This window comes from Megalobrama amblycephala, linkage group LG1, assembly GCF_018812025.1.
Source record: "Megalobrama amblycephala isolate DHTTF-2021 linkage group LG1, ASM1881202v1, whole genome shotgun sequence".
Taxonomy (NCBI): domain Eukaryota; kingdom Metazoa; phylum Chordata; class Actinopteri; order Cypriniformes; family Xenocyprididae; genus Megalobrama; species Megalobrama amblycephala.
Window position 1 is genome coordinate 34,020,427 of NC_063044.1, and position 27,490 is coordinate 34,047,916.

At 37.7% G+C, this 27,490-nt stretch overlaps 1 protein-coding gene across 3 annotated transcripts in view; it reads right to left on the reverse strand.

The window, feature by feature from the left end:
* Positions 1-27,490, reverse strand: part of prkcab (protein kinase C, alpha, b) — a 201,938-nt gene that overhangs the window by 118,550 nt on the left and 55,898 nt on the right. For all 3 annotated transcript variants that reach the window (XR_007184891.1, XM_048190641.1, XM_048190634.1), the window contains exon 3: positions 10,150-10,232. Coding sequence is in view for 2 of the 3 variants with exons in the window: in XM_048190641.1 (XP_048046598.1) it covers positions 10,150-10,232 (83 nt within the window). In the remaining variant the exon portion in view is untranslated. The remainder of the gene's footprint in view (positions 1-10,149; positions 10,233-27,490) is intronic.

The following is a 27,490-nucleotide window of genomic DNA, read 5'->3' on the forward strand; positions in this document are numbered from 1 at the left end:
GGTAAAACATCTACTATAACACTGGTGCATGCATAGTCCTATAAGTTGTATAAAGGCAGCCAGTCGGATTTGAGCTTGTTAGATGAGGCAAATGCTTTCCAGTTATGTGAGTGGATCCATCAGACTGTGATCTCAGTGAACTACATGAGAGCTGACTAAATGGAGCTGGCCTTAGATCTGTGTAAAATCTTCTTTAAATTGAGAGGTCAGAGCTCCATATGTATGTGAGCAGTGAGGTGGAACTGTACTTGTGAAATCACTTCTTTCTTTTGTCATGTCAGTTAGACCGCTCTCCCTCAGTGAGGAGAAAAATCACATAACTGTGACTTCACACTCACAGCTGAGAAAGAGCAAAACTTCACAGTTAATGACACGCTGGGAAAAGAGCAGTATTTCCGATTGTAATAATTAGATTAAAGGATTATTTGTTTAGCGAAAGACAGCATCATTTTATTAAAGGTGCCCTCAAATCAAAAATTGAATTTTCCTTAGCATAGTTGAATAACAAGAGTTCAGTACATGGAAAAGACATGCACTGAGTTTCAAACCCCATTGTTTCCTCCTTCTTATATAAACCTCATTTGTTTAAAATACATCCGGAGAACAGGCGAATCTCAACATAACACCGACTGTTACGTAACAGTCGGGGACTCCGCCCCCAATATTTGCATATGCTCATGATCCAGGCCAGGCGGAACCGCCCAGCGGAATCATCGGAAGTTCTGCAAGCAGAGTGAAGAAACAAGCCAAGCGAGGATAACAGCGAAAATGGCAGATCATGGAAATAAATGTTATGTTCCAGGCTGTGAAGGGGATGTGAAAACTTTTCATAGTCTTCCTCCAGAAAAAAACTGTCAAAAGGCATGGCTGATGTTTATCTATAACCGGATACCGGAACAATTTAACTCAAAGTTGTTAGTTTGCTCTGCCCATTTCACCACGGACAGCTTTTCTAACCTGGGACAATATCAAGCAGGCTTCGCTCAGCGTTTGACACTGAAGAAAGGGGTAATTCCAACTATATTCCCGCAAGCAGTAAGTAGTGCTTTTATCCACATCTTGGCTGTAGAAACTATTTCTGATTAAATGTAAAGTTTCTTAGTGAGCTAACAACATTAACGACCATGTACCCAGTGTTGTCTAGATCTAATGCAAGATGCTAGTACAGTAACAAATAGCAAAGTTTACGTAACTACTATTAACGGTGAGGTTAAAATTTATTACTGTCTTTGTTATATAAATCTATAACATAACCGTAGATACATATGCCAATTCTCTTTTGTCGGATATAATTATAATTTGACCTATATTTAACCAACAACACATTACACCGAAGCTAACTATGTTAGTTTATTTGCTTACAGATAGCTACAGATACTCGATCCTTCTAGCTAACTTTCTACACCGTTCAAACTGAAACGATAGTCATTTGACAAGACATTTAGTCACTTTTTTTCAAATATTTTTATTTTTGAGAACTTGTATGACTTGTATGCGTACACCTGTGGAAAAAGATATTTATAGACGATGTAAGTTTTTGTTACTAATAGCTAAATCGTAATCACACTACGGCAGCTGAATAGTAAACATGACACTGCTTTTTTGGAATGTCTTCTATGCTTTACTTTGGTTGGCTAAATAAATCAAATTTAAAATCATATCGGTAATGTCAATATATTAGAAACAAATTTTCGTTCGTTGTTTAGAGTTGTTATTGCAAAGTGAAGAAGCTATCATTGTAAAACCATACAGCGACACATTATTACAATTATTTTTTTTTACAATGCTAAAAACAAAGTTGTAATTACTGACGTTATGAGTTATAGTGTAAAGTTAACGCTATATGCTAGTTCCATTGACGTAACAGTTACGTTTTGCAGGTGCATACTGAAAATAAAGACTAACTTACCACTCAGAAACGTCTATGGCCAATCGCAACAAAATTGGTTGTTCCTCTACATCTGCATCTTCGTCAGAAACAGGCTCAAACATATAAGGTTGAATACCAAAACTCTCCATCGTTCACGCCGTACAGTACAGATTTGTTCGCTATCAGTGTGAGCTACTGGAAGGAGCCGAACAGTGAAACAGCCAATCAGAGCGGAGCACCATATTACTATTCATGAGCCTTCCAAATAAGGCAAAAACAGACCTTTTCATTCTAGGGGCTATTTGTGGGGTTATAAATGGAGCTGTAAAACCATATCTGGACAATTTTCGGCCATAAAAAAGCCACATACCCTCTATGTAGATATCAGGGAACAATTTAAAATGTTTTTTCAAATCACTCAAGGGCACCTTTAAGAATGATAATTTACAGTACCATGTGATGCATCTTGTTATTTTAAGCAGCCTATAAAAGAACACTGTTTAACCAAGAGTGAGAGTTTAAAGTGCTCATTATAAACAGTCCTCACTAATGGCTTGAAAGATACTCCATGTCCAGCCCCAGTGGAGGCCAGTAATGAAGATATCAATATGTTCAGAGGCTCTGGAGACAGAAAAACACTGAGAATCTCTGGGGACTTGACAGATCATTTGTTCCAATTTAATCCACATGTAAAAATCAAAGCTGCATATGAAATGCTGAAAACATCAGATGCAGAAACACATTGATCTGATTGTGACGCACAACACTGTAGATCTGTTTGAAGCCCACCTCAGACAGATGCTTCTGTACATAATCACAAAATTAAAGAACATTTAATAAATCTTTTTAGCCTACAGCATGAACAGCATACAAGATATAGTACTGTATAGTTTAAAGGTCAAGTGTGTATTTTTTTTTTTTTTGGATGGTAACATTTAGGGATGCACAATATTATCAGCACAACATCAGAATCGGCAGATAAAGGCTTAAAATGTAATAATCAGCAATGGCCCAAAATGAAAAAAATTATGCCAGTATGCCTTGCTGACAAGATAATGTGTTGATTATGCATCTGCAATAACTCACGTGTGCAACTTTCGCCTCTATGGTGATTACATTCCCAGACATTTTATGATTTTTTTCTTGCCGGCATGACTACATTTTGTTAGAGGTCCCACTGGTGCGACCACCATGTTGCCCAACTGATAAGAGCTGTCATTTCTGTTGCATATGAATAAAATCAAACGGCAAACTAAACAAAAGAGGAACAAAACAGTTTATCGGCTCGGACCAATATCAGAAAGCACAGCACGAGCTCAGAACAGGTTTAAGGCAGGAACACACCATGCCGACAGTCGGCCGTCGGGCAGTTTTTCTTCATCGGTCGACTAAGTTTTCTCAGTGTGTTCTGCACCATCAGTTGAAATTGGTCCTCGTCGTCTTTTTTCCGGCCGATTCGAAATGTTGAATCGGCGTTGGAGCTCGTCGGTCCGTCGGGCCATCTGATCATTCTGATTGGCTGTTCAGATACTGCCGCCTGCTGGTACGGTAAGGCATTTCATCTCACGCAGGCGCAGAACGGACGTGCTACTTGGCCGTCGGCTGTTTAACGTCGGTTTGGTGTGTCAGGGCAACTTTGGACACAGACGCTGCCGAAGTGAGCCAACCCCGCAGTCTGCTTTCGTTGCCACTAGTTCGTCGGTGACGGCTTGGTGTGTTCTGGCCTTTACTCGCGAGCCAGTCTCGATCATAAGACACTGTTACCACACAGCGCTGGGAGATCCAGTGAGAAAGCGTTTTAATTCGCCACATTATTAATAACATCACTGCGAGATCTAGTGAGAAGTATTCAAATTCAGCACAGAATTCTTTGTTATAAACCATATCAGATCAAACAGATCTGACGGGGAAACCAGGAGAAACACTGTGCCATGAACAAACAAGTTATAGAAGGCTTTTCAGTCCACGAATCACCAACATTCACCATGGATTTAATGAAGTAATGCTAACTGTAACCATGGTATTGTGGCAGAAACAGTCAAATGCTTTTATTTCAGGGGTTGTACAGCCTTTTGAGAGATTTTCAAGGACTTTCAAGTGCTTCACACTTTTTCCAGCGCTTCAAAGCTCTAAATATTATCCAAATTTAAATGTTATTTTTAATGTGATGACCAAAAATAATAATACATTTTTAAACATTCCCTATAAAAATGTGGTTTTTACATGTTACTGTTGTTAATAAAGCCCATTTTATCTGCAACTCAAGCTTTACTGTCAAATGTGCATTTCCCCAGCCCCTATGCAACCAAATCAGGTGCTGGTGCCACCATCTGTAGAACTTAGTGGCACCGGTGCCTCTGTTCTCCAATGTTAGTCTGGAGCCTTGGATTCAAAGTTCTAGATTGCCGCCTTGAACTTGTGAATGCAAGAACAAAAGGACATGTCCGGTGTGTGATGCACGTCAACAGTTACTCTCTACTCTCTACCCAGGGGTGCCCAATCCTGTTCCTTGAGATCAACCTTCCAGCAAAGTTCAGCTCCAACCCTGATCAAACACACCTGAATCAGCTAATTGAGATCTTCAGGATCACTTGATAATTATGGACAGGTGTGTTGATTAGGGCTGAAGCTGAACTTTGCAGGAAGGTAGATCTCCAGAAACAGGATTGGGCCCTCCTGGTCTAACGCTCTAGAACTTTACTAACATTTATTTAGCTATTCTCATTTATTTATTTTTCTCTAACAAGAAACCTTTTGGTAAGGAGACCTTAGAATGAAAAAAATACATTTTTTTCTCAATATTAACTGAAATAATTCATTTATTATTCCCACACAGGAGAGACTTTGTGTTGTTTCCAAACAAAGGAAAAAAAATATGTACAGTTGTGGCCAGAATTATTAGACCCCTTCATAAATATGATCAAAGATGACTCTAAAAATAAATCTGCATTGTTTATCCTTTTGATCTTTAATTCATAAAATTTGCAAAAATCTAACCTTTCATTGAAGGAAAAGAATTGAAAGTGGGGGGGAAATAACATTAAGAAATAAATGTTTTTCTCCAAAACACATTGCCCACAATTATTAGCACCCCTAGAATTTTTTATGAGTAAAATATCTCTGAAGTATATTCCCATTCATATTTAAATTTTTTTAGCTCACCGGGGTGATCATGAACATGAAATTGGCCAGCCATGACTTCCTGTTCCACAGGAGTATAAACATGAGGAAACACAAAGGCCAAATTCCCTTAATCATTCATCACAATGAGAAAAAACAAAGAATATAGTTCTGATGTGTAGCAAATGATTGTCGAGCTTCACAAAATAGAAAGTGGCTGTAAGAAAATAGCTGAAGCATTGAAAATCCCCATTTCCACCATCAGGTCAATAATTGAGAAGTTCCAATCAACTAAAGATGTTACAAATCTGACTGAAAGAGGACGTGTGTCTAAATCGTCCTAATGTGCGGTGAGGAGGAAAGTTTGAGTGGCCAAAGACTCTCCAAGGATCACAGCTGGAGAATTGCAGAGATTAGTTGAGTCTTGAGTCTCAGAAAGCCTAAAAAAAATGTATCAAAAGCACCTACATCCCCACAAGTTGTTCGGGAGGGTTTCAAGAAAAATCCTCTGCTCTCATCCAGAAACAATCTCCAGCATTATTCAGTTGTCAGACACGACTGGAACTTCAAATGGAACAAGCTTCTATGGTCAGATGAAACTAAAACAAGAGCTTCTTGGCAGCAAACCCACCAGATGGTTTTGGTGCACACAGGGATAAAAAGTGCCCCATGTCCACGGTTAAATATACTGCTGGATCTTTAATGTTGTGGGCCTATTTTTGTGCTGGAGGTCCTGGACAACTTGTTCAGATATATCGTATCATGGATTCTATCAAATACCAACAGATAAAAAATCAAAACCTGACCACTTCTGCTAGAAATCTTATAATGGGCTGTGGTTGGATCTTCCATCAGGACAATGATCCAAAACAAACATCAAAACCAGCACAAAAATGGGTCACTGAGCACAAAATGAAGCTTCTGCCATGGTCTTCCCAGTTCCCTGACCTGAACCCTAAAGAAATGAGTGGAGTGAACTGAAGAGAAGAAGCACCAGCATGGAGCTGGGAATCTGAAGGTTCTGGAGAGATTCTGTATGGAGGAATGGTCTCTGATCTCTTCTCAGGTGTTCTCCAAACTCATCAGGCATTATAGAAGAAGACTCAGAGCTGTTATCTTGGCAAAAGGAGGTTGCAAAAAGAATTGAATAAAAGGGTGCTAATAATTGTGGGCAACGTGTTTTGGAGAAAAACATTTATTTCATAATGTTATTTCACCCCCACTTTCAATTCTTTTCCTTCAATGAAAGGTTAGATTTTTGCTAATTTTATAAATTAAAGATCAAAAGGATAAACAATGCAGATTTATTTTTAGAGTCATCTTTGATCATATTTATGAAGGGGTCTAATAATTCTGGCCACAACTGTATATCATTATCTGCATTGGCTCTTGGTCAAAATGAGTTGAAAATTATTGGTATATCAGATATCGGCAAAAATCCAATTGTTTTATTGTGCATCCCTTGCATTCAGTACTTTAGTGTTTTTTTTGTTTTTTTTTACACGTTAAGAAAAAAAGTGTCCACTCACATGAGATGAAGACTGTATGAGATGAAGAGAGTTCTTTATAAAAAAATATTTTTAATTCTACATGGTCCAGGTCATATCGTGTTCTCTGAGACAACGGGAGAATCAGTACTTGTACGGCCTAAAAAGCAGAAAAAGTTCTGAAGCAAGAAGACAGAAAGATCGACAAAGACAAAAAACAAGTGTAATCATTGGTATGCTGTACACAAGGTGGAAAGATTTGATGATGGAGAAAATTATGAGTATTTAATTTTTTTGGACAAGTAAGGGAATTAATTATAGTAATGGTGATCTTAAACCTTGTGTATTCATATTCAAATTTCTGTGATCTAGCCAAGTCAGAAGTGTGACATGAAAACATTTGTTAAAACAATAAGCTTATTTTAAGATTTACCAATAACTTATTTCAAATTCATAACTGCTTGTAAATGGATCTTTCACAATAGTGAAGCAACTGCTGAGATTCATCGTTGAAAGATGTGACATCAATACTCGATATACAAAACACACAACAATGGTGACACTCAACAAATAAAATAATAAAAATGATAAACTCTGAAGATTACAAAATAAACCAGCAACACAAACTGCTAAAAGTGAACCAAATATAAGTTAATCTGCACAGATAAGCATCAACAAAACTCCACAGCATAATCTGTTCATGCCTCATTGCATGCTGGGTACCTTCATAATACATGTGCACATTTTTGTGTTTTCCAATACTGTAAACTCACAGTAAAACCAAGCTTTGTTTACAGTACAATTGTAAAAAACTGATTAAAATGGTTTTAGAGTCTGACAGTGCAGTTTGATACAAGAGAAGTCTTACTGTGAAAGAACTGCAATTATGAACATGGAACATAATATAATTTTACACAAAAACAGTGTAGAGATGAGGGTGGCATGTTTTGATCTACCTAGCAACCACAGCATAGCAACTGCATACCAATTTGCATAGGGGGTGCTTACTTTTAAAAGTGAAAGTTCAATTAAAAAAGGACGACAGAAGAGAAAAGTGAAAGTTGGTCATGGCCAAATAAAATAAAATTGTTATTATGCCTACCAAGTTCCTACGTAAGACCTAGTATATACTTGCTTACAAATTCAACACAATGGAATAAAAAAACACTCTTAACACCCTGGCAACCACCCACAATACCCTGGCCTAGCCGGCAGGTTTCTATACACGCAACTCACTCACATTTTCTTCAGAAATTGCACACTGCAGCTTTAAATAATAGTGAAGATGGTTTATCCATGTGTCTTGAGGGTTCGGGCATCAGCTAAAGAAAGATGAAGCACGAGGGCAAGAGAGAAAAGAGATGTGAAATGAGCAATGTTCATATGAAAGCCCATGATGGCAGGGCTGGATGGATGCAGCTTTGGGGTCGAGACGAGCCTGCGGTCGAAGCACATGCTCACACCAGGAGGAGAAGAGCTTATGAGATCAGCAGCCCTGACCCTCTGACTCACACACAACCACAAACACACACACACACACTCTCTCTATGGTATGGGATTAGTTTCTCGTTACAAGTATTGCGGCCACGGATCAAAAAATAATAAGCGTGAATCAAAAATATGAAAACACATGTAAAAATATATTGCACAAAACTGAAAAACTAATGCAAAATTATCAGAATATCAAACAACGTGGTCACGGATCGAAAATAATTAATACGCTTGTGCTGTTTTTTCATATTCTGCGCCACTAGTTCTACAATATATTTCTACAATAATAAAAATATATTTCTCTAATAAGTCACTTTTGCTTTAGTGTTGTATAACAATTTTTGTATTTATTGTACTCCCTTTTTTTGACATATTGTCAGTAAATAAAATATACCTGATTTTCACTAAAGAGTAATATTGTCGTTTTATCTAGAGTAATATTGTTACAAATGGCTATAACTTGCTTAGAGATTGTTACATGTAGACAAAATTTCATCTGAAAGTCTAAAACATCCAAATAAAACTTTTTAAAGGAAAAAAATCCAACCTTCAGGAGGTTTTGTGTGAGTTTACAGTGAAAAGCAGCCATTTTTTTGCTGGCATGTTTCTTAAAATTCTGGAAATTTGATCCATTCTAAGACAAAATAAATGTAAAATTGGGAATTTAAATGAGCTAGACTGTTCAAAATGATATATGGCACTTGATGCTGACTGCTAGAATGGGTAAGAAAACCAAAGAAAAGAGTCAGGAGCCCCAAAAATGCTCTAGGTCTTTAAGGGTTAAGGGTTAGGTCACTCATAAATGATGTCATAAATGTCGTGCCAAATCTACACTGAAAAAGGTGGTAACCTGTAATTTGTTATTTTAAAGATCTATTAGGAATTTCATATTCCTAATTTAACCCATATAATGTACTTTTAGTGACATAAATTAAAGGGATAGTTCACCCAAAAATGAAATTCTGTCATCATTTACTCACCCTCATATTGTTTCAAACTTGTATACATTTCTTTGTTCTGTTGAACACAAAGGAAGATCTTTTGAAGAAAGTTCGTAACCAGGCTGCTTTGGGGCACCATTGACTTCTATAGTAGGAAAACAAATACTATGGAAGTCAGTGGTGCCCCAGAACTGTTCAGTTCCCGAACTTTCTTCAAAATATCTTCTTTTGTGTTCAACAGAACAAAGGAATTTATACAGGTTTGGAACAACTTGAGGGTGAGTAAATGATGACCTATAATCTTTTTGACTTTAATAAAATTAGTTAATTAAATGTCAGTGTATTTGCTGTTTTTTCTACAATTAAACTGAACAGTGATTTCCAATTTTCTATGTATAAGAGGGTAAGATGTTTTAGTTTGTTCCTTACACAAAGCCAACATATGACCTCAGAATACGTGTATTATTATTATTTTGCTGTATTTTTTTAGGGTTTTTTTAACTACTGAAACAGTCTGCTTACACTGTATGGAAAAGGGCAGCATGAACATTTTGCTGAATTTCTCCTTTTGTGTTTCACAGAAAGAAAATCAGAAAATATAAATTATTCCTTTAAGTTACACAACAATCTAAGAGAAAAATAAGGAAACTTTAAAAATGATTGAAGAAATAAATGATATACAAGATATATAAAAATGTACTCTTAATGTAAGTAAAAGTCATTATGAACATACTGCATAAACTCATTCTGAACTTACAGTCTACAGCAATTTAGACCCATTAAAACAACCACAACAAGCATTTAAATCTCTCATAAGCCTCTCCTTAATGTGGTTTAGACGCTAATGTGAGGCTAATCTAGTGAAGAAAACACACATAACTGGCCTTGTGTGGTTGGATGTCTGAGTAAGCAGCACTTAGGGGACACGCGAGGGCCAGCAGGTCATATCTGACCACTATAATGAGCCTCCCCTCAGAGCAAAGATGAGAAGCACACACACACACACACACACACAAACACACAGAGCAGGGGGAAGAGAGAGAGGAGGAGGACTCTATCTGCGAGGCATAACGCTGAAGTCTTAGTAAACACAATAGTTTCACAGCAAGCACACTTTACATGATGACTATGATGCTAAATGGACGTGGATCTTAACAAACACAGCTCTTTAACACAGTGCCGATGGCAGTGCGAGCAAGTGTGTGTGTGTGAAGAGAGAGAAATACAAGCATTTACTCACATCTGTGTCAGGGCCCTTGTCAGCCCCTGGACAGGAGAATGAAACAAACTCATGGCACCTTTTGTGGACCACAAAACAGCACACTGTGAATGAGAAGAAAGGGGACATTAGATCAAAAACAAACACATTTGTTTCACATTTACATCAAACCTATAAATACTACTGAAATTTTTTTTCTAGATACCAGTTTCATTATTAATTAAACATACTAATTTATTTAAATATTAATAGATAAATAATTGTTGCATTATGTTTTTATGTCCAACAACCCTACATGGATTGATGGTTATATGGAATATCTATTCTGATAGATCTGTGAATTGCTACAGCAGTCAGCGGCTCTCTCTCCTTATCAACAATTCAGACATAAAATTTAAAAACATCCTTTACACTTTAATAATGGATTTACAGCCATATTGATTCTGACTCCCTCTCAGATGAAACATTGCTCCTGAAGGAGACGCACATGCTGCATTGTATTTGCAGAACTGCTCCCATGAGCAAACACTTTCCCAAAGCGCACATTTTCCCATCAGTCTGTAAAATGCTGCCTACTGCTGCTTTGGGCAAATCAATTCCAAGGTTTCTGTACCTGAGCCATTTTTAATCAATAGCGTTTTATTCCAGCACCAACTTACAATGCTGTGCATCAAAAAAAAGCATTATATGCCACAACTGAATTCCATACACTGTGATGTATCACATTATCATAAATAGCTCATGATTATTACAGCTCAAAACAAAAGACATGCTCTGACAACAACAAAGTTTAAGGTGTCTTTGATGCAGCATTACATTTACACAGGTGCCAATGATTCTGGGGGAACCAAAAAACGGTTCATATTCACAATCAATCAGTTTTATTATCTAAAATAGTGGAACTGAAAGATTTTAATCGGTTTTGGTTCTGATAACAGTTCTTGGATGTGTTTATTCTTCTGCTCCAACCAGCAGAAGCACAGCCAGAATAGTCAGACTGACTCTTTTGAGATTTTGTTCTTTAAAAGAAACAATCAAAACAATCTTTAAAGGTAAAGTAGTAAAGTAGTTTCTGCAACACTAGTGGCACCTAGCAGAATTACAAAAATAAAGCATATTTTGCAAAGGCATGTCTCAACAGGAAAAAGAGGGCTACTTTCGATAAAAGGTCTACATATTAGGAATACTTTTAGTGGTGTTGTTATGTGTCATGAGTAAGCAACTGAGTAGCCTAACACTCTCGCTTATAATAAACCAATCCAACGTATCTGCACTGGGCACATTTTTTTTGACATGACATGGCAACTGTTTGAGGCTTTCCACAATGGACACGTCAAAGTGGTTTTTTCCATCAAGAGGTGGATCAATTTTTGGTCAGGTCTTCTATTTCACAGTTTGAGCTTGATGGATCTTGACACTGTCACATTCCACACCCGTAAGACCTTTTTTCATCTTTGGAACACAAATTAAGATATTTTTGATAAAATCCGATGGCTCAGTGAGGACAATTAACACTTTCAGATGCCCAGAAAGGTACTAAAAACATATTTAAAACAGTTCATGTGACTACAGTGGTTCAACCTTAATATTATAAAGCAACAAAAATACTTTTTTTGTGAGCAAAAACAACAAAATAACGACTTCATTCAACAATATCTAGTGATGAGCAATGTCAAAACACTGCTTCATGAAGCTTTACGAATCTTTTGTTTCGAATCAGTGGTTCGTATCGCGTATGAAACTGCCAAAGTCACGCGAACCATTGAAACTTCGAAACACTTATGACGTAACTAAGCCTTGTTTACTGAAATCACGTGACTTTGGTGCTCCGAACCACTGATTCGAAACAAAAGATTCATAAGGCTTTGAAGCTTCATGAAACAGTGTTTTGAAATTGGCCATCAATAGATATTGTTGAAAAGTCGTTATTTTGTTTGTTTATTTTTGGCGCACAAAAAGTATTCTCTTTGGTTTATAATATTAAGATTGAACCACTGTAGTCACATGAACTGTTTTAAATATGTCTTTAGTAGCTTTCTGGGCATCTGAAAGTGTTAATTATCTTGCTCTCAATGCAGGCCTCACTGAGCCATTGGATTTCATCAAAAATATCTTAATTTGTGTTCCGAAGATGAACAAAGGTCTTTTGGGTGTGGGACGACATGAGGGTGAGTAATTAATGACAGAATTTCCATTTTTGGGTGAACTAACCCTTTAAATCCAAACAGCGACTTTTTTTTTTTTTTTTTGGCCAGGCAGTGTAAATGGAGTAAAAGTCCTCACAGGTTGCTGGAAGGTGCTCTTGTGCTGGTCTCTTGTATTACACACAGCTGAGAGGGGAGATCTGTTTAAATGTCACCAGCATCAGCTACATTATCGGCACAAATTCCTCCCACAAACAGCCAAGAGCTGGGAATGACTCCAATCCATCAAGCCTCTGTCAACAGCTCCATACAAACACCACTCTTCAATTTATATTGGGCTACAGTCATTTAGATTTATAGTGTCGAGTCTGGCGTCTCATCCAGTTACATCATCCTGACACATGACAGACTGTGTGAATGATGACAACGATGAGACATGCATTAACGAATATGAGTGATCGGATGATATGAAAACATGCCACATCACTTATCGTGATGAACTAATAAAACATTTGCATCACAGTGGGTGAATGATGCAGTCTAAGATGAATGCAAATTTTGCAGAGGAACTCAACTAACAATAGATTCCAATAGACTATTTTATTTGTTGCTTTTTTGTAATTTACATTTGGCTCAACTCGTCAGCCATCTTGGAATTAGTTTTTCTCTTAGCATGTAGCAATCGCATGATTTTTTTTCCCAAACCAGTTTAGTGCAAACTCCGGCCCACAGCCAATTTTAAAGATTTCATTACTCATGTCAACCACAGTGCTGATTGTCTACACAATGCTACAACAGATAATAACCCTGAACCGTACCCTACACCCTATCCTTAACCAATGAAACTGGATGCAAGGTGAGATTTGGGTGGGAAAAATCATGCGTAGCAATGCAGTTATCTATAAGTTCTGCGGTTGCCTTTAGGCCAATAGAAAGAATAATATTAGTCTGGATAATCTTGCTTCTGCCTTCTGAATCAATCTTCACGCCAGGAGAATGCCTATGATGCCTATAAATGCTGAATAGGTAGGCAGATCACTAGCGTTTGGAACAGATCTATTGCCCAATGCCCACAGTCAGATATGCAGGAACTGGAGAGACAACATTGATCGATTACATGGAGAAAATGTGTTTATTTGAGACAGCACAGTTTGGGTCCTGCTGTGTGTTTCTCTCATTTCCCCATGAGTTCATTACTGCCATCAACTTGCATCCTCCGAAACACAACCACAGTTGGCTTCCTCTTCCTGACACTCCACTGACACTGTCCACACACAGGAAGGCAATCACAGAGACATCTTTAGGAAGTCTCAGGATTGGATCTTAATTTAGAGGCACTACGATTATCTTGTTTATTCAATAAAACTGCAATATGGAAGTGTTTTAACTCTGCAGATGCTGTTGCAATTCAACACACATGCAAATGCTTTCCAATTATCCTTCTGCAACATGTAAACACAACATATTAGGTCATAGTACCAAAAACCAGCTGGAAACCATCCGTTGGCCATGGTAACATTTAAATACCATCTTGGGGACGATGAGGCAAATAAAAGCAGGAGACTAGTGTGTTTGTTGTCAAGACCACATGGGGAATTCATTAGTCCTGCATACCAGATGTCACAGGTACAGATATGTGGAGCTCAGCAGATATACGCAGGTGTGAATCTATCATCTTCACAGCACGTTTTCAGCTGCATTTGTGTCACTGAGGGATGGAGATGACACACAGCTGCATGATAATCGTCCCTCTCTTATAGAACACATAACGACATTCCGTATCTGTGTGTGGGTGTACAATATGTGGAGAAGTGAAGCTGTGGAAGCTTAAAAGCAACTTGAGCATAATTCAGAGCCAATGCCTGATAAACCAGAGAGAGGGAGAGTGGCTGTATTTTTTTGGTTATTTGGTGGTTATTATCTTAGGAATAGTCTATTTACTAAATACAACATCTGTTCTTGGAGCAGCACCATCAAATTCAGTCTTTCAAATAAGGGGGACCACAGGGGGACGATCCAAAAATGCCCCCTCACTTTGTATTCTCTGGTAACAACTCTGCTGATGGAAAGCAATGAGATAGAGATGGCTGAAATAGCACCCTCTCGTAATTGCTCTTGAAGTCTTGTTAAACGTCCCTCTGGCAGAGGGTTAATCGTCTGGTTGTCTGCCCCAACCTGCTGAATAAATTATATCAGCAGCACAAAAAGTCTCATTCACTATGATCCAGTGTTCTTACTTAGGTGCTTAGGCAAAATTTCTGCCAGATTCGCTACAGCTGGAGTGTCACTAACAATGAATGTGCTGCATAGGATGCAATATCATGCAGGTTGTAACACTTGAACCTGGCCCAGCTGGCAGCTGCACAGATTTGCTCAATGGGAATAACCTTAAACAAGACACCAGGTGAAGCTATGACACACATAATGAGCCCAGACAGAGTTAGATGGCACTTTGTCTAGGCTATGATATGCCTCGACAATCCTGTGTGAAAACCTTTGTCTAAATAAAAGCCTAACTCTTCAGCAGACCAACAAAGCAGGTACTGGAGAAGTATGGTGATCTTTTGTTGATGTAAAATGGTGGAGGACAAATGATTTGATCTTTGCACTTTGAATAGTTGCAATCAATTCTGGAACAGTCCTCCTTCAGACTATTTGTTCCTTTCAGGGGAATGTCCCATATGTTTCACATGTCTGGTTTTGGTGTAATTTTATTCCGCCTACACGTGAGATGTGATCTCGGTGCACCAAGAGATGCCAATACATTGCCTCTATTAGACTGAATGTCTCGGCCAAGCAAAGGTGGCTGTGCCAACAAGGATAATCAATATCAGCTTTGATATCAATATTGCTCAAGGGATGAGGTGAACTAGATGAATGATATACACCTGGCATGACAGTAAACGTAAGGGTGATCCTTGGATGAGAATCAAGAACAACAGGTTGCAATGTGAACAGAAATACAACAATTCTGCCAAATCATACCTATATCATTTCCACGGACAAGCTTGATGTGTATCAGCCCACAGTAGAATTTCGTAGGTCAACCGATGTAGAAAGGTAAAATGGGCTGTTGTCAATTTCACTAAGAAATCATTTCTGCTGGGAAGACAACATGTACTTTATATGAATCAGACTCTGATCTTATAATGGAGTAAAGACGCCTACACACCAGAGTTCAAGCCGTAGCAATGCTGCAATTCCATTGATTTCAGGAGGATTTCCAGCACTAGACAAATACAGTAAATTGACTTGACTTCATGTTGTCCAGTTATACTTTTGTTAATCCAATTAACTGATTTCCATACATCTTCTGCATTCCTATATGTCAAATCCTACATTTGAGCTTTCTATGGCATAAGAAGTGAGTGAGTGATAAATCAACACTGTCTTACTGTTGCAGCAAATCTCCAAGCAGGATGGAGGATTTATGCAGATAATACATTTTACATTAAACATTTATGTGGAGAATCATTTTCAGCATTCTGTTAGCAATTTCAAGTAGCAACAAAGAGGACAGACCAAACTGGAATATAACTGTACATTACATTGACAATAACCACACCAATCTGGGAGCTGAGCAATGGAGAAAAGTTGTCCTAGATTCCATCTTGCTGTGATAATGGACAATTCACGAGTTCACATGTACATATAATTCAATAGAATAAAAGTTATGCGTATTTGGCGTGCTGTCCGGGGAGAGGGCTCCGAGCTCAGAATATTGGCCTGAACCCAGAGTACTCCCCCTGGTGTGGTAAAAATAGATAGAACTAGAAGTGAGGAGATGGAGTGGAGGAGGGATGCTGATAAACTCTCAGATGAATAGAGGTAAGTCTGCTGTATTTATACCTCTAGTCATTGGTTGAGTTGATTAACTGAATGCTCTCACCTGTGCTAATTAGGTTAATTATCTGAACCTGCTCCTCCCGAATTTTTTTAATAAAACATCATTAAAGACTGTGTTTGTATTGGATGGAAGAGTCCAAACACACTGGTATGTTAATTACGTCATGATAAAATCTAGCTAATTCCTGCTGCTGTCCCCACCAGTCTTCTTAAATTGTGTAGCTAGCAAGATGAACACCAGAAAAACCATGCTGGGCATGTACTGAACCATTCAAGATGGAAATGCATGGTCTTTTCAGCAAGGATGATAGATTTATCACTAGCTTTAGTTAGGGGCTTTAGTTAGCTTGGCAGATGGTGCTTCATCAGGTGTCTTCTAATTAATCAAAACAAGCTTTGTTTTCTCCTCTCAACCAGGTAAAAACCAGCAGATAAACAAACCCATTACACAAAGCGGCTTAGAGAGCACTGCAACAATGTCCATCTATCACTCACTCAGCTCAGTCTGTCAGAGGCTTTAATGGTTGGATGAGCCAGGGTTAATCTCATTCAGGTAAAAAACCCTCAGTTTACTTTAATGGGATTACACAGTCCATCCATATACATATACACACAAATTACTAATGTTGTATCTGTTACTAAAAATGACAATAAAGTACAAAGGCAGGAATGATAAGAGAGAAAGAGAAAGAAATACTAAAGAATAGCACAATTTTAATAATCACCTGTTCATAAAGGGATTGATGAATGTCAAATGGGAATAAACGGAACACATTTTCAGAATTCAAAAAATTATTGTTAATCCAAAAGCAACATTTATTGAAACCAAACTGCCAAAATGGCTCATTTAGTACTTCCTTTGCTTTATGAAAATATATCAAAATAATTCCACACGTAAGGCTGATTTCATATGCAAACATGTTACCCAATCATAGCAGTGGGAACTTATACTGAAGTTTTAAAGGAGACACAACCTTTAAATGGACAGAATCAGAACCTTTCTAAAAATGGACCTTTACTTAAATCAGAGGGCCAAAAATAGGGTGGACAATTATCTCTAAATTGTTCATGTTGTTCATGTAAAAATCCAACTAACATTCTAAGAACACCAGTGGTCGGCAATAGGTGGCCCGCGGGTCAAAACTGGCCCGTGCCCGCAGCCGGATTCTGAAATAGATCTTCGTCTCGTGGTGCTGTATTATCACCGTGGCTAACTCACACCAGACGCGCCGCAACAGCTAAAAGCTATCTACATTGAATGCGACAAACTGACCGTTGCAAAGCACTTGTAGCCTACTACATCAGAAATAGAACGGGGAATCTGTTTACTGTCAGGAATGTGTTGTCGCGCCACGCCGCATCCAGTGTAGACAATATCATTATAGGGTCCTATTACCTTTTGTAGCGTCGAATCGCACAATATGGAAAGAGGAAATAAAACGTAGCCTAGTTTGTTAAGAGCATGACTCAAACATGCCATTATTCAAGTTATTTTTATCCATTCCACATCTCCCACATATGTGTTTTAAAGGATTAGTTCACTTTCAAATAAAATTTTATTTGAAATTCATTTATTTTATATACATTTACATTTTTTTTTCGATAATGACCGATGGTTTCTCTAGATAAGACCCTTATTCCTTGTCTGGTATCATTTAAAGCTGCACTGAAACTGTAATTTTGACCTTCAACCGTTTGGAGGCCATTGAAGTCCACTATAAGGAGAATAATCCTGGAATGTTTTCATCAAAAACCTTAATTTTCTTTTCGACTGAAGAAAGAATGACATGGACATCTTGGATGACATGGGGTTGAGTAAATTATCAGGAAAATTTTATTTGAAAGTGAACTAATCCTTTAAAAAGGCGGTCTGTGTTGCAAGATACTTGCCAGGTTACGTGTCACTACTCTGCTTTATTAATTTAACCAGTGTAAAACCCGGACACAGCCACACAAATGTGGCTTTTTGTTAATGACTGTCCTACAGGATTTAACACAGAGTAACAGCTCAATACCAGTTACAAAAGACACTGGAATAGTCTGTTACAGGCAATTCTAGTTGCATTTTTCAATTAATTTCTTATATGATCCTTTATGTTCTGGCCCGCCATCTAGTGGCAATTTTTTTTAAAATTGCCAACCCCTGCCTTACACTGTGTCTACACCAGATGCAACTTTTATTGCATCACGCCACAACAGCTAAAAGCTGTCTACACTGAACGCGACAAGACGACCGTTGGAAAGCACTTGGACTACGTCAGAAATAGGACGGGGAATCCCAACCATCAACCATCCATAACCATCAATCAAAAAGGAAAAGCATATTTCCCTTACACCCTGAATGCATGTAACTGTACACATCTTAAATATCATTTCAAAATAAATAATTAAATAAGTTCTCACTATGATATAATTTCCTGTCCCGTCGCACCACAACTTTGATTTGGTGAACATTTTTAAATATTAATAAGCAGTGAATTGTAATGCAGTTTTCTTTTCAATAATTTAGACTTTATTGTCTATGTGGCCACTTGACCGCCACATGATAAGAACACTACTCTCAACTGAGTACACACACACACACACACACACACACACACACAGAGAGAGAGAGAGGGTAGGGTTACTGCTTTCTCTCATACAACACACATGTACACATATCACAGGCTGTCCGACATCAACAGGCACACGAGTCCTACTCCATTTCTGTGTGTCAAATTCTCCTCAAACTTTCATGGGGCTGAAGAACAATCCTGTTATAGTCTGGCAGTGAGAAACTGACACGCTCTGTTGTTTACACATCCCGCAGTCACTCTATCCCCGTGTAACTACACCGCCATGGCAACAGACTGACAGGTTACCAGCGCACCTATAACACGAGTGGACTTTTTACCGCCGGGCTGCTGATCTCCTTTGTTCTTAACAGACTGATTATTTGGCATGAGACGGAAGGAGACGCCACACCTGAGCTAAAATAAGCAGTGAAAGCTATCAGAGAGAACTGATAGTATTATACAGATGATACAGTCATGAACGTACACACTTACACACACACGGCCTTATAAAGTGACCAATCTGAAAAGCTCTACAGTATATGCCCTGCAAAAGGGAAAAAAGTTAAACAATCTAGGATTGTTTGCTGGTCTTAGCTGGTTTAACGGGTCTCCCAGTCTGACCAGCTAATGTGCCCAAACACCTCTAAAATCAGCAAACCACCTGGGAGAACAGTTAAACAAGCTGGTTGGGCTGGTTTAAGGTATTTTTTAGGCCTAAGTAAACAAACAGTGCTCCTCATGTGAAGTGTGATTAAGAATATGCTTTACACCATTACGTGAACAGTCATGAATACATTATGATTTGTTTAATTTCTAGCTAATGATGAATTTGTTTCATTTCTAGATAAGCTCTATTTCAAGCAATGTTGTGTCTCAGAATATAAGACTGCAATTCATATCGTCATTACACAACTACACAACATATTCTCAGCATTACCACAAGGGGTGCTAAAGCATAGCGTAGCATAAAGTATTTAGTGAACTACTATCATGGTGGACCAACAGTATGAAATAATTTTGTTGAACAAGTTACTTAAAGTTAGTGTCAACAGAGTGTCAACACTGCTAACTACAACACCTGAATGATAACATTATAAAAGACATTTGAAGTTAATGTCACTGCCGGTTTATTACCTCTACAATAACACAAGAAAGCTTGTTAAGAACATTGAAATGTACACTTGTAATGCGTTTGCTAAGCATGTGTTTGCATAAAGTAGTATGTTTCTGTAGTATATGTTGCAAAGCTACATACTCTACATACATTATGAGTACAAACAACATGTCGGAAAAATACAGGGTGAAATAGTCAGAACTCCAAACGAATATGATGACATGTTTCCACCGCTGCCTGGAGGCATCATCCCCAGGAGAAATTTTTTTGTGATTACTTCTTTTCACAAGGGTTCTAATGTTATAAAACACTAAGATATGCCCAGACTGTCCTCCAAAAAAAAACGACCTTATTTTTTCAAGCACCTTGTTACGTTTTAAAGTCATGCGCCCTCTAGCTGGCGTAAAAAGAATGACAGTGTTGTGTTACGTCTGTCATAATGAAATGACGTATGACTGTCGTTACCAATCAAAATGCACGTTCATTTAAATGCAATGTGTGGACTTTTCACACTATTTGTCCTATTTCCATTTAGCAAAATTCATTGTTTTATTAACGACTACACCCACCCCACCCCTAAACCTATCTTTAGTGATTTACAATGCATATACACTTTATGAACACATGTATGATGTATGATCACATGACTGCATATTGTTATATATGGCAATGCTGAAATATGAAATATGATGCAGATAAAAGAGAAAAATGCATTAAAATGAAAGTGTCCTGTTGTCGATTTGGGCGCAACTTTAGTAAACGCTCCTATGGGTCGTATTTCATGAATTAAAATGAAAGTGTCCTGTTGTCGATAGGGGTGCAACTTTAGTAAACGCTCCTATGGGTCGTATTTCACGGAAGTGACAAATGACCTATATAGGCGTGTTGGTTGGAGAACATGTTGGATATGCCTTATTGACACTTTTCAGGAAATATCATTATTTATCATGATTTCCTGTGAACTGAACTGACTTGAGCAGAACAATGACACTATTGTCTTGTGTAGAGAAATGAACTTGCTTCATAATTTTTATTTCCCTGTTCATTACAGTGAAGCTGCATTCCTTGATTGCATACTTTTAAGGCAGCACAGTTTTGCTGACTAACTTTGGAAGTGTCTATGGTGACTAAAAATTCTGTCTAGGTAGGTTGCTCACTGCAGCAGGCTTCACTAGGTTAGTACATCAATCATTTCAGAAACTCTGAAACTGTCTCGCAGCAAGGCAAGCAAACTGGAAACACGACAAGCCTGTTGAAGGGTGGCAAATAACCCCAGCAGGAACAATGCAACGAAGCCCACAGAAGTGTGCTGCTCAGCAGGAAATGATGTGTGTGATGTCAGAAAAGACAGTTTCCCCTGTCTCTGTGGACCCTCTGCCTCTATTCATTTACTCACAGTGCTTGCTGGCCTTTCTCTCTCCCTCTCTCTCTCTGTGTGTGTGTGTGTGTGTGTGTGTGTGTGTGTGTGTGTGTGTGTGTGTGTGTGTGTGTGTGTGTGTGTGTGTGTGTGTGTGTGTGTGAGAGAGAGAGTGTCCTGCTCCATGCGTGGGTGTATTTGCCACTGCCTTTCTCAAGGCAACCCAGTGGTACCCTTCTGTCACCTAGGCAACCAAGCAGATCATACAGATCACTGTGTATCTCCTTCAAGCATGTCAATATCACTGAGATGTGTCATTTTGGATCATAGTTTGGAGTGGATTTTGATGTTTACAGTAAAAATTGTCAGTGTGGAAGTTATCTGCTTACATTACCACGGCTGCATGCGCAGGAAAAAGTGAAAATTCTGTCATTCCTCATACAGAGTATCAGAAGATTTGAAATATGGTGCAAATGTCTTATGGATGGAGCTTCTTGGAGCCCCTGGTCAATGTATGTTTTCACTGTACAGAAAAGAGTAGCATGAAGATTCTAATAAAGATCTTTTTTGTTCTGGTTTAGGATGACATGGGGGTGTGTAGATGAAGTTTTCATTTCATTCATTTCTTGATGTACTGACAATCTCTTTTACAACAACTGTCATATTTTGTGCTGAATCATGATCAAACATGCCTGGATAAGACAGACGAGTCATGTGCTCAGGAAGAGCTGTGAATGAAACCCAGTGAAGAGCTAAACATAGATGTGGCTGCTCTGGAGTGAACAGCTCCTCCTGGGCATGTAATGACCATGTGCTGACACTACAGAAGAGAGGAGGACACACTCCGGAGGGTAATTTGACGGTAAACGGCAGTGCTGTTTCTGGGCCGTAATTCCAGAACAGAACAAGTGAGTCACATCCCAGTGGGGGGAAATTGCTAGCCGCTGTGTTTTTTGAGGAACGGGGTGGGGAGCTGTGTTCGGAGATTCAGTTCACCTTCACCGGACGGATGCATTCAGGGTGTCAAGATATTAACTTTATTTAGTTGCAGTTACAAAACTCTCTTTGACGCGACAAAACTCACCCTTGAGAAAAAGTACTATAGTGGTAATATGACATGATGGCATCTGATTTAATCCATGGTACTTCAAAGAACTTTGGAAAATGCAAGTACGACACACAGACAGGCACTTGTAAGCATTTATACTAAATGTGTTCTCTAAGGCACTACTCCAAAATGACTCTACTTAATATTAACTTGAAACTTTGCTTTAAAGCTGCTGTGTGATTTTTTTCCCCCAGTTTAATATGCTCAGACAACCATAAGTAAGCAATTCCTGGATTGTTCACCCAAAAAAGTATCAACACTGTGTCTCTGTGGTACTATCAAAAGATTGTTTGTTTATAAAATATTTGTTTGTATCAAAAAATCTGTTTGACCATAGAGCCAGCTAGTTAATAAATGGCAAACACAAAAACTCATCCACTCACTAGTCCATTTTTACAGCCTTGTTGTGTTTATAATCATGTTCTTGCAAATAAACCAAATTGTAGATTTTAAATAAAGATTGAAAGAGTTGTCGAAAGCTTAGTGGTGATGACGTTGAAGTCATCCAACCATGCTGTAGCCTAACTACATTTATAGCCTAACTTTTGCTTTTAACTTCTGAAAAAAAAAAAAAAAAAAAAAATATATATATATATATATATATATATATATATATATATATATATATATATATTTTTTTTTTTTTTTTTTTTTTTTTTTTTTTTTTTGAGAAAAAAAAAAAAAAAAAGAGGAAAGAAAGTATAACTTCGCTGTCGGGCAGAAACCTTGTATCTCCAAAAACTCTACTTAAAAAAAAAAAAGTGGTAACACTTTAAAATAAGGTTCATTAATTAAACATTAGTTAATATATTAACTAACATGAACTAACACTATGCAATACATGTGTTACAGTATTTGTTAATATTTTTTAACGTTAGTTAATGAAAAAACATTTGTTCATTGTTTGTTCATGCTAGTTCACAGTGCATTAACTAATGTTAACAGGATTTTAATAATGTATTAGTAAATGTTGAAATTAACATTGAAAAAGATTAATAAATGCTGTATAGGTGCAGTTCATTATTAGTTCATGTTAACTAATGTAGTCAACTAATGTTAACTATTGAACCTTATTGTAAAGTGTTACCAAGTATTTTTAATTATTTATCACAGTGTTGTCAAATTTGATATTGTGGCTTTATATGTGGTCAGACACTTGGATGTGGCATTATATTATTAACATTTTACCAAAATCAAGCTCAAATGGAGTTGTAAGGTTTTTGACCAAATGTCGGAGAATTTCAACATACGTGTTTTGTCCATCATTAGAATGGTCACAACTGAGGTAATAAGTGCCTTATGTTACGTTTTCATCAACTAACAGGTTATGAAGTTTACTATAGCTATGTGGGCACTATGTGTTTCTGTCATTTGGCCAAAATCTCATATTATTAAAGGCTCTTTAAGTATTTACAGTATTGGCTATGACTCAACGACTCAAGTACATAAAACGTTAGCCCTTATATATAGTGTTTGTACAGTAAAGAAAATGCTTTACTTATTCAAAGAACCAGTTCTTCATTTACCTTTGCATTGCAAAGAAGCTGAGATGCTCCAAACTGTGCTTGGCACTTCATTCGCGATAGAGTCGGGGTGGAGTTATGAGGTTTGATTGACAGTTTGAGGATCTATTGGAGTTATGATGTTTAGGCACAAGCTCTTTTTAATACTTTTAATTGGTTAAATATTTGCAAAACCCACAGACAGATGTGAAGAGTGTAATAGTAATGATTTATGGGGGAAAAAAAAAATATATATATGGAGATACAGGGGCTGCATCCGAAAACTGAAAAATGCTGCCTTCAGAGGACATATTCCAAGGTAGGAAGGCATCAAAGTAAGTCTGAATCCAAAGTTAGCTTCACTTCACGAATTCAGAGCCCTCCCCCGGACAACAAGCCAAATGTGCATACTCTCTTACTCTATCTGATTATTTGTAAGTGTGAATTCATGAACAAGTGATGGGCTGCAACAGACCATTTCACTTTAGCTGAAAACATGATGCTTGTAACATAATTTGTGATAGTCTTCTCTGACTCTAAATGTGCTCAAAGTTTCAGAAAGCAGCCATTCAGCGCAGATCCTTGTAGAGCGAACTGTCCCAAACTCAAGAATGACATCACTTGTAGTGCTTTAACTCTTGTGGCTGAGCAGACATATTGCCCCAAGTTTACTTTAAAAAACTGGCACATCCAGTTGGCACAGCCACAGTGTGTCGTAATTAGGGCTGCACGATTAATCGCATGCTATTCTCACGCGCATTTCGTCAGTAAAGCCGGTTCCCTGATTACCGCTAAATCGCCATCACCTGCTTTCAAATGAAGCGGCATTTAATAGACAGAGCCGTAGGTCACTGAAAAGCCACGCAATATCGCGTTCATATCGCAGATGAATCGCCTGCGATAATGAACGCGATATTGCGTGGCTTGTCCGTGAACTACGGCTCCGTCTATTAAAAGGCGCTCCGTTTAAAAACAGGTGATGGCGATTTAGCGGTAATCAGGGAACCGGCTTTACTGACGAAATGCGCGTGAGAATAGCATGCGATTAATCGTGCAGCCCTAGTCGTAATGGAGAACCTGTGGAATCGACTGTAATTTCTTAATCTCCTCCTCCATCGGCGCAGGTGTGCTTGGATTGGTCAGAGCGGTTGGAGGATGGAAGTAAGCTGAAATGAGTGGTGGCGTGGGATTGAGTGTGACAGGAAGTTGACAGGGCGGGATAATCGATGAGAGTGGAGTGATGTCCTTCCGTCATGTGCACTGCATCTGGATGTTCGATAATCTGACACGTCAGAGGCACAGACGTGTATCATCACACAAACATCACAGTCGCACCTGCCTGCCAGGCTCTGATTCATTGGGACAGTTGAAGATGCTGCCGTTTACTGCCGTTTATGTCCAGCTTCCCTCACCTACATTTAATACTGCAGCCCATTCAACTGAAAGTCAGAATTTATAGACTCCTACTTGGAAAATCTTTAAGCAAATAAAAAGCATCAATGAATAGAAGTTACAAAATTTCATGATGATAAAACCCTGGGAAACTTTGTCACATTAATTCAAACATTAATTTTTTTTATTTTTTATTTTCCACTTGAATTATTGTTTTATCATTAAAACAGCACTTGATTTGTATGACTTTGTTCATTACAAAATTTCAATGAGTTATATTCTACTGAAATTTTGTTTATTTTGTGTTTGTGTGTTTGTCTGTGAAAATGCAGAATGACTTTCTGTTTCAACCCTGTTACACTGTGACAATTCTCTTACTGGTTTTAAATTTCAGACATCATTTTTGAGGGATGACTTTTTCAAAACATTTCTGACCACATGGTTCAAACAAAGGTAAGTTTCTCTACAATCTTTATTTATTACACTTACATTAGCCTTATAATACTTACTAGTTCAACACAGTTATGGGGGAAAACATATTAACATTATAGACTTGAGATATTTTTATCTTATACCATCAAGCGATGGTAGGCATGAGGTGGGAAAATTATTTCTTTAAAAGTTCACTAAGTTTTTCCTACATCATAAAAGTATTTTTTTTCTTGAGAATAGGCCAAGAAAATCCCACATCTAATTATGTAATTCACAGAAAACATTGCATATCACAGATCTGAATATACAAAGAGAAACTCTTTATAGAGAGCAAACTTAAAGTGAAATGCATGTGGGTGAGAGCATGTCCCAGATGAACACATTAATCGTGACAACAGAATGTTTAAAAAGATTAGACTGAATAAATCCTCTAGTGTTCTCTTTTCATTTCATTACTCATCTGTATGGTCATTCCCTCTCTAATTGACTCATTCTGTCGTGTCACATTAGGATGGAGTGGGTGGGCTGTATTTCCAGCTGTGAGTGCTCTTTCCCTCTCTCTTGTGGGCAACAAACATTAAACATTTTAATGCATTGTGAGTAAACCTTTCCCTGACCTATTTTCTGTCCACAGCCAGAGCTAGAGGGTCTCCTCACACACACAAACACACACTGATGTGACTCCTAAACAGAAGCAGACCTGCTTCCTTCTACATAATACTACATAACCTGCCACTTTCATAATCGGATCACGATTATGTGATTATTGCAATTACTGTATAATTTACATTTTCATTGATTTTTTTTTATTAATACCGATACCAATAGCTATTTTCACTGAATTTGTTGTTGATAAGGATACAATATCTATTTTTATAAGTCGATACCGATAACAATAGCTATTTTCATTTAATTTGTATTGTCGATACCGATACAATACCGTTTTTTATTGAATTTGTGTAGTCGATACCGATTCCAATAGCTATTTTCATTGAATTTGTGTTGACGATACCGATACAATACCATTTTTTATTGAATTTGTATAGTCGATACCAATACCAATAGCTATTTTCATTGAATTTGTATTGACGATACCGATACAATACCGTTTTTTATTGAATTTGTATAGTCGATACTGATACCAATAGCTATTTTCATTGAATTTGTTGTCGATATGGATACAATACCTATTTTCATTGAATTTATATAGTCGATACCGATACCAATAGCTATTTTCATTGAATTTGTATTGTCGATACCAATACAATACCGTTTTTCATTGAATTTGTATTGTCGATACCAATACAATACCGTTTTTCATTGAATTTGCATTGTCGATACCGATACCAATAGCTATTTTCATTGAATTTGTATTGTCAATACCAATACAATACTGTTTTTTATTAACACTCTGAGGTCTGAAAACGCGCCGACGCGTTTTGCAGGGGTTTTTTTTCACATTGCAGCAAAACAGACTTAAAATACTCCGTCATTTTTTGTCATAGAGACATAAGTAATATATCAATTGAAACTATAGAATATCTTCTTTTATTTGTGTACACTCAGAGTAAAAACAAAATGTTGTGCTTTTTGTAAAATAAAGAAAACTAACATGATGCGTGATTTCTCCTCTCCCTCTGAACGAAGTCCAATCTGATAGTTCTCAGAAAATGAACTGTAACTTAGTGAATACTAATCACAGAAAAATTACACTTATGTCTAAAAAAACGTTAAGATGTCAGGTTTTAAATCATGTAAGTCAAATCGAAAACAAACCGTCTGTTTATGTAATCTGTATGAAAAGAGAGCCATGTCAGAAGTCCGTGATTCAGCTCATTATCTGCTAATGCGGCCACGCCCACGGAGCCAGCGCTATTCAGACGCAAATTCAGAGGCAATACATGCATTCATC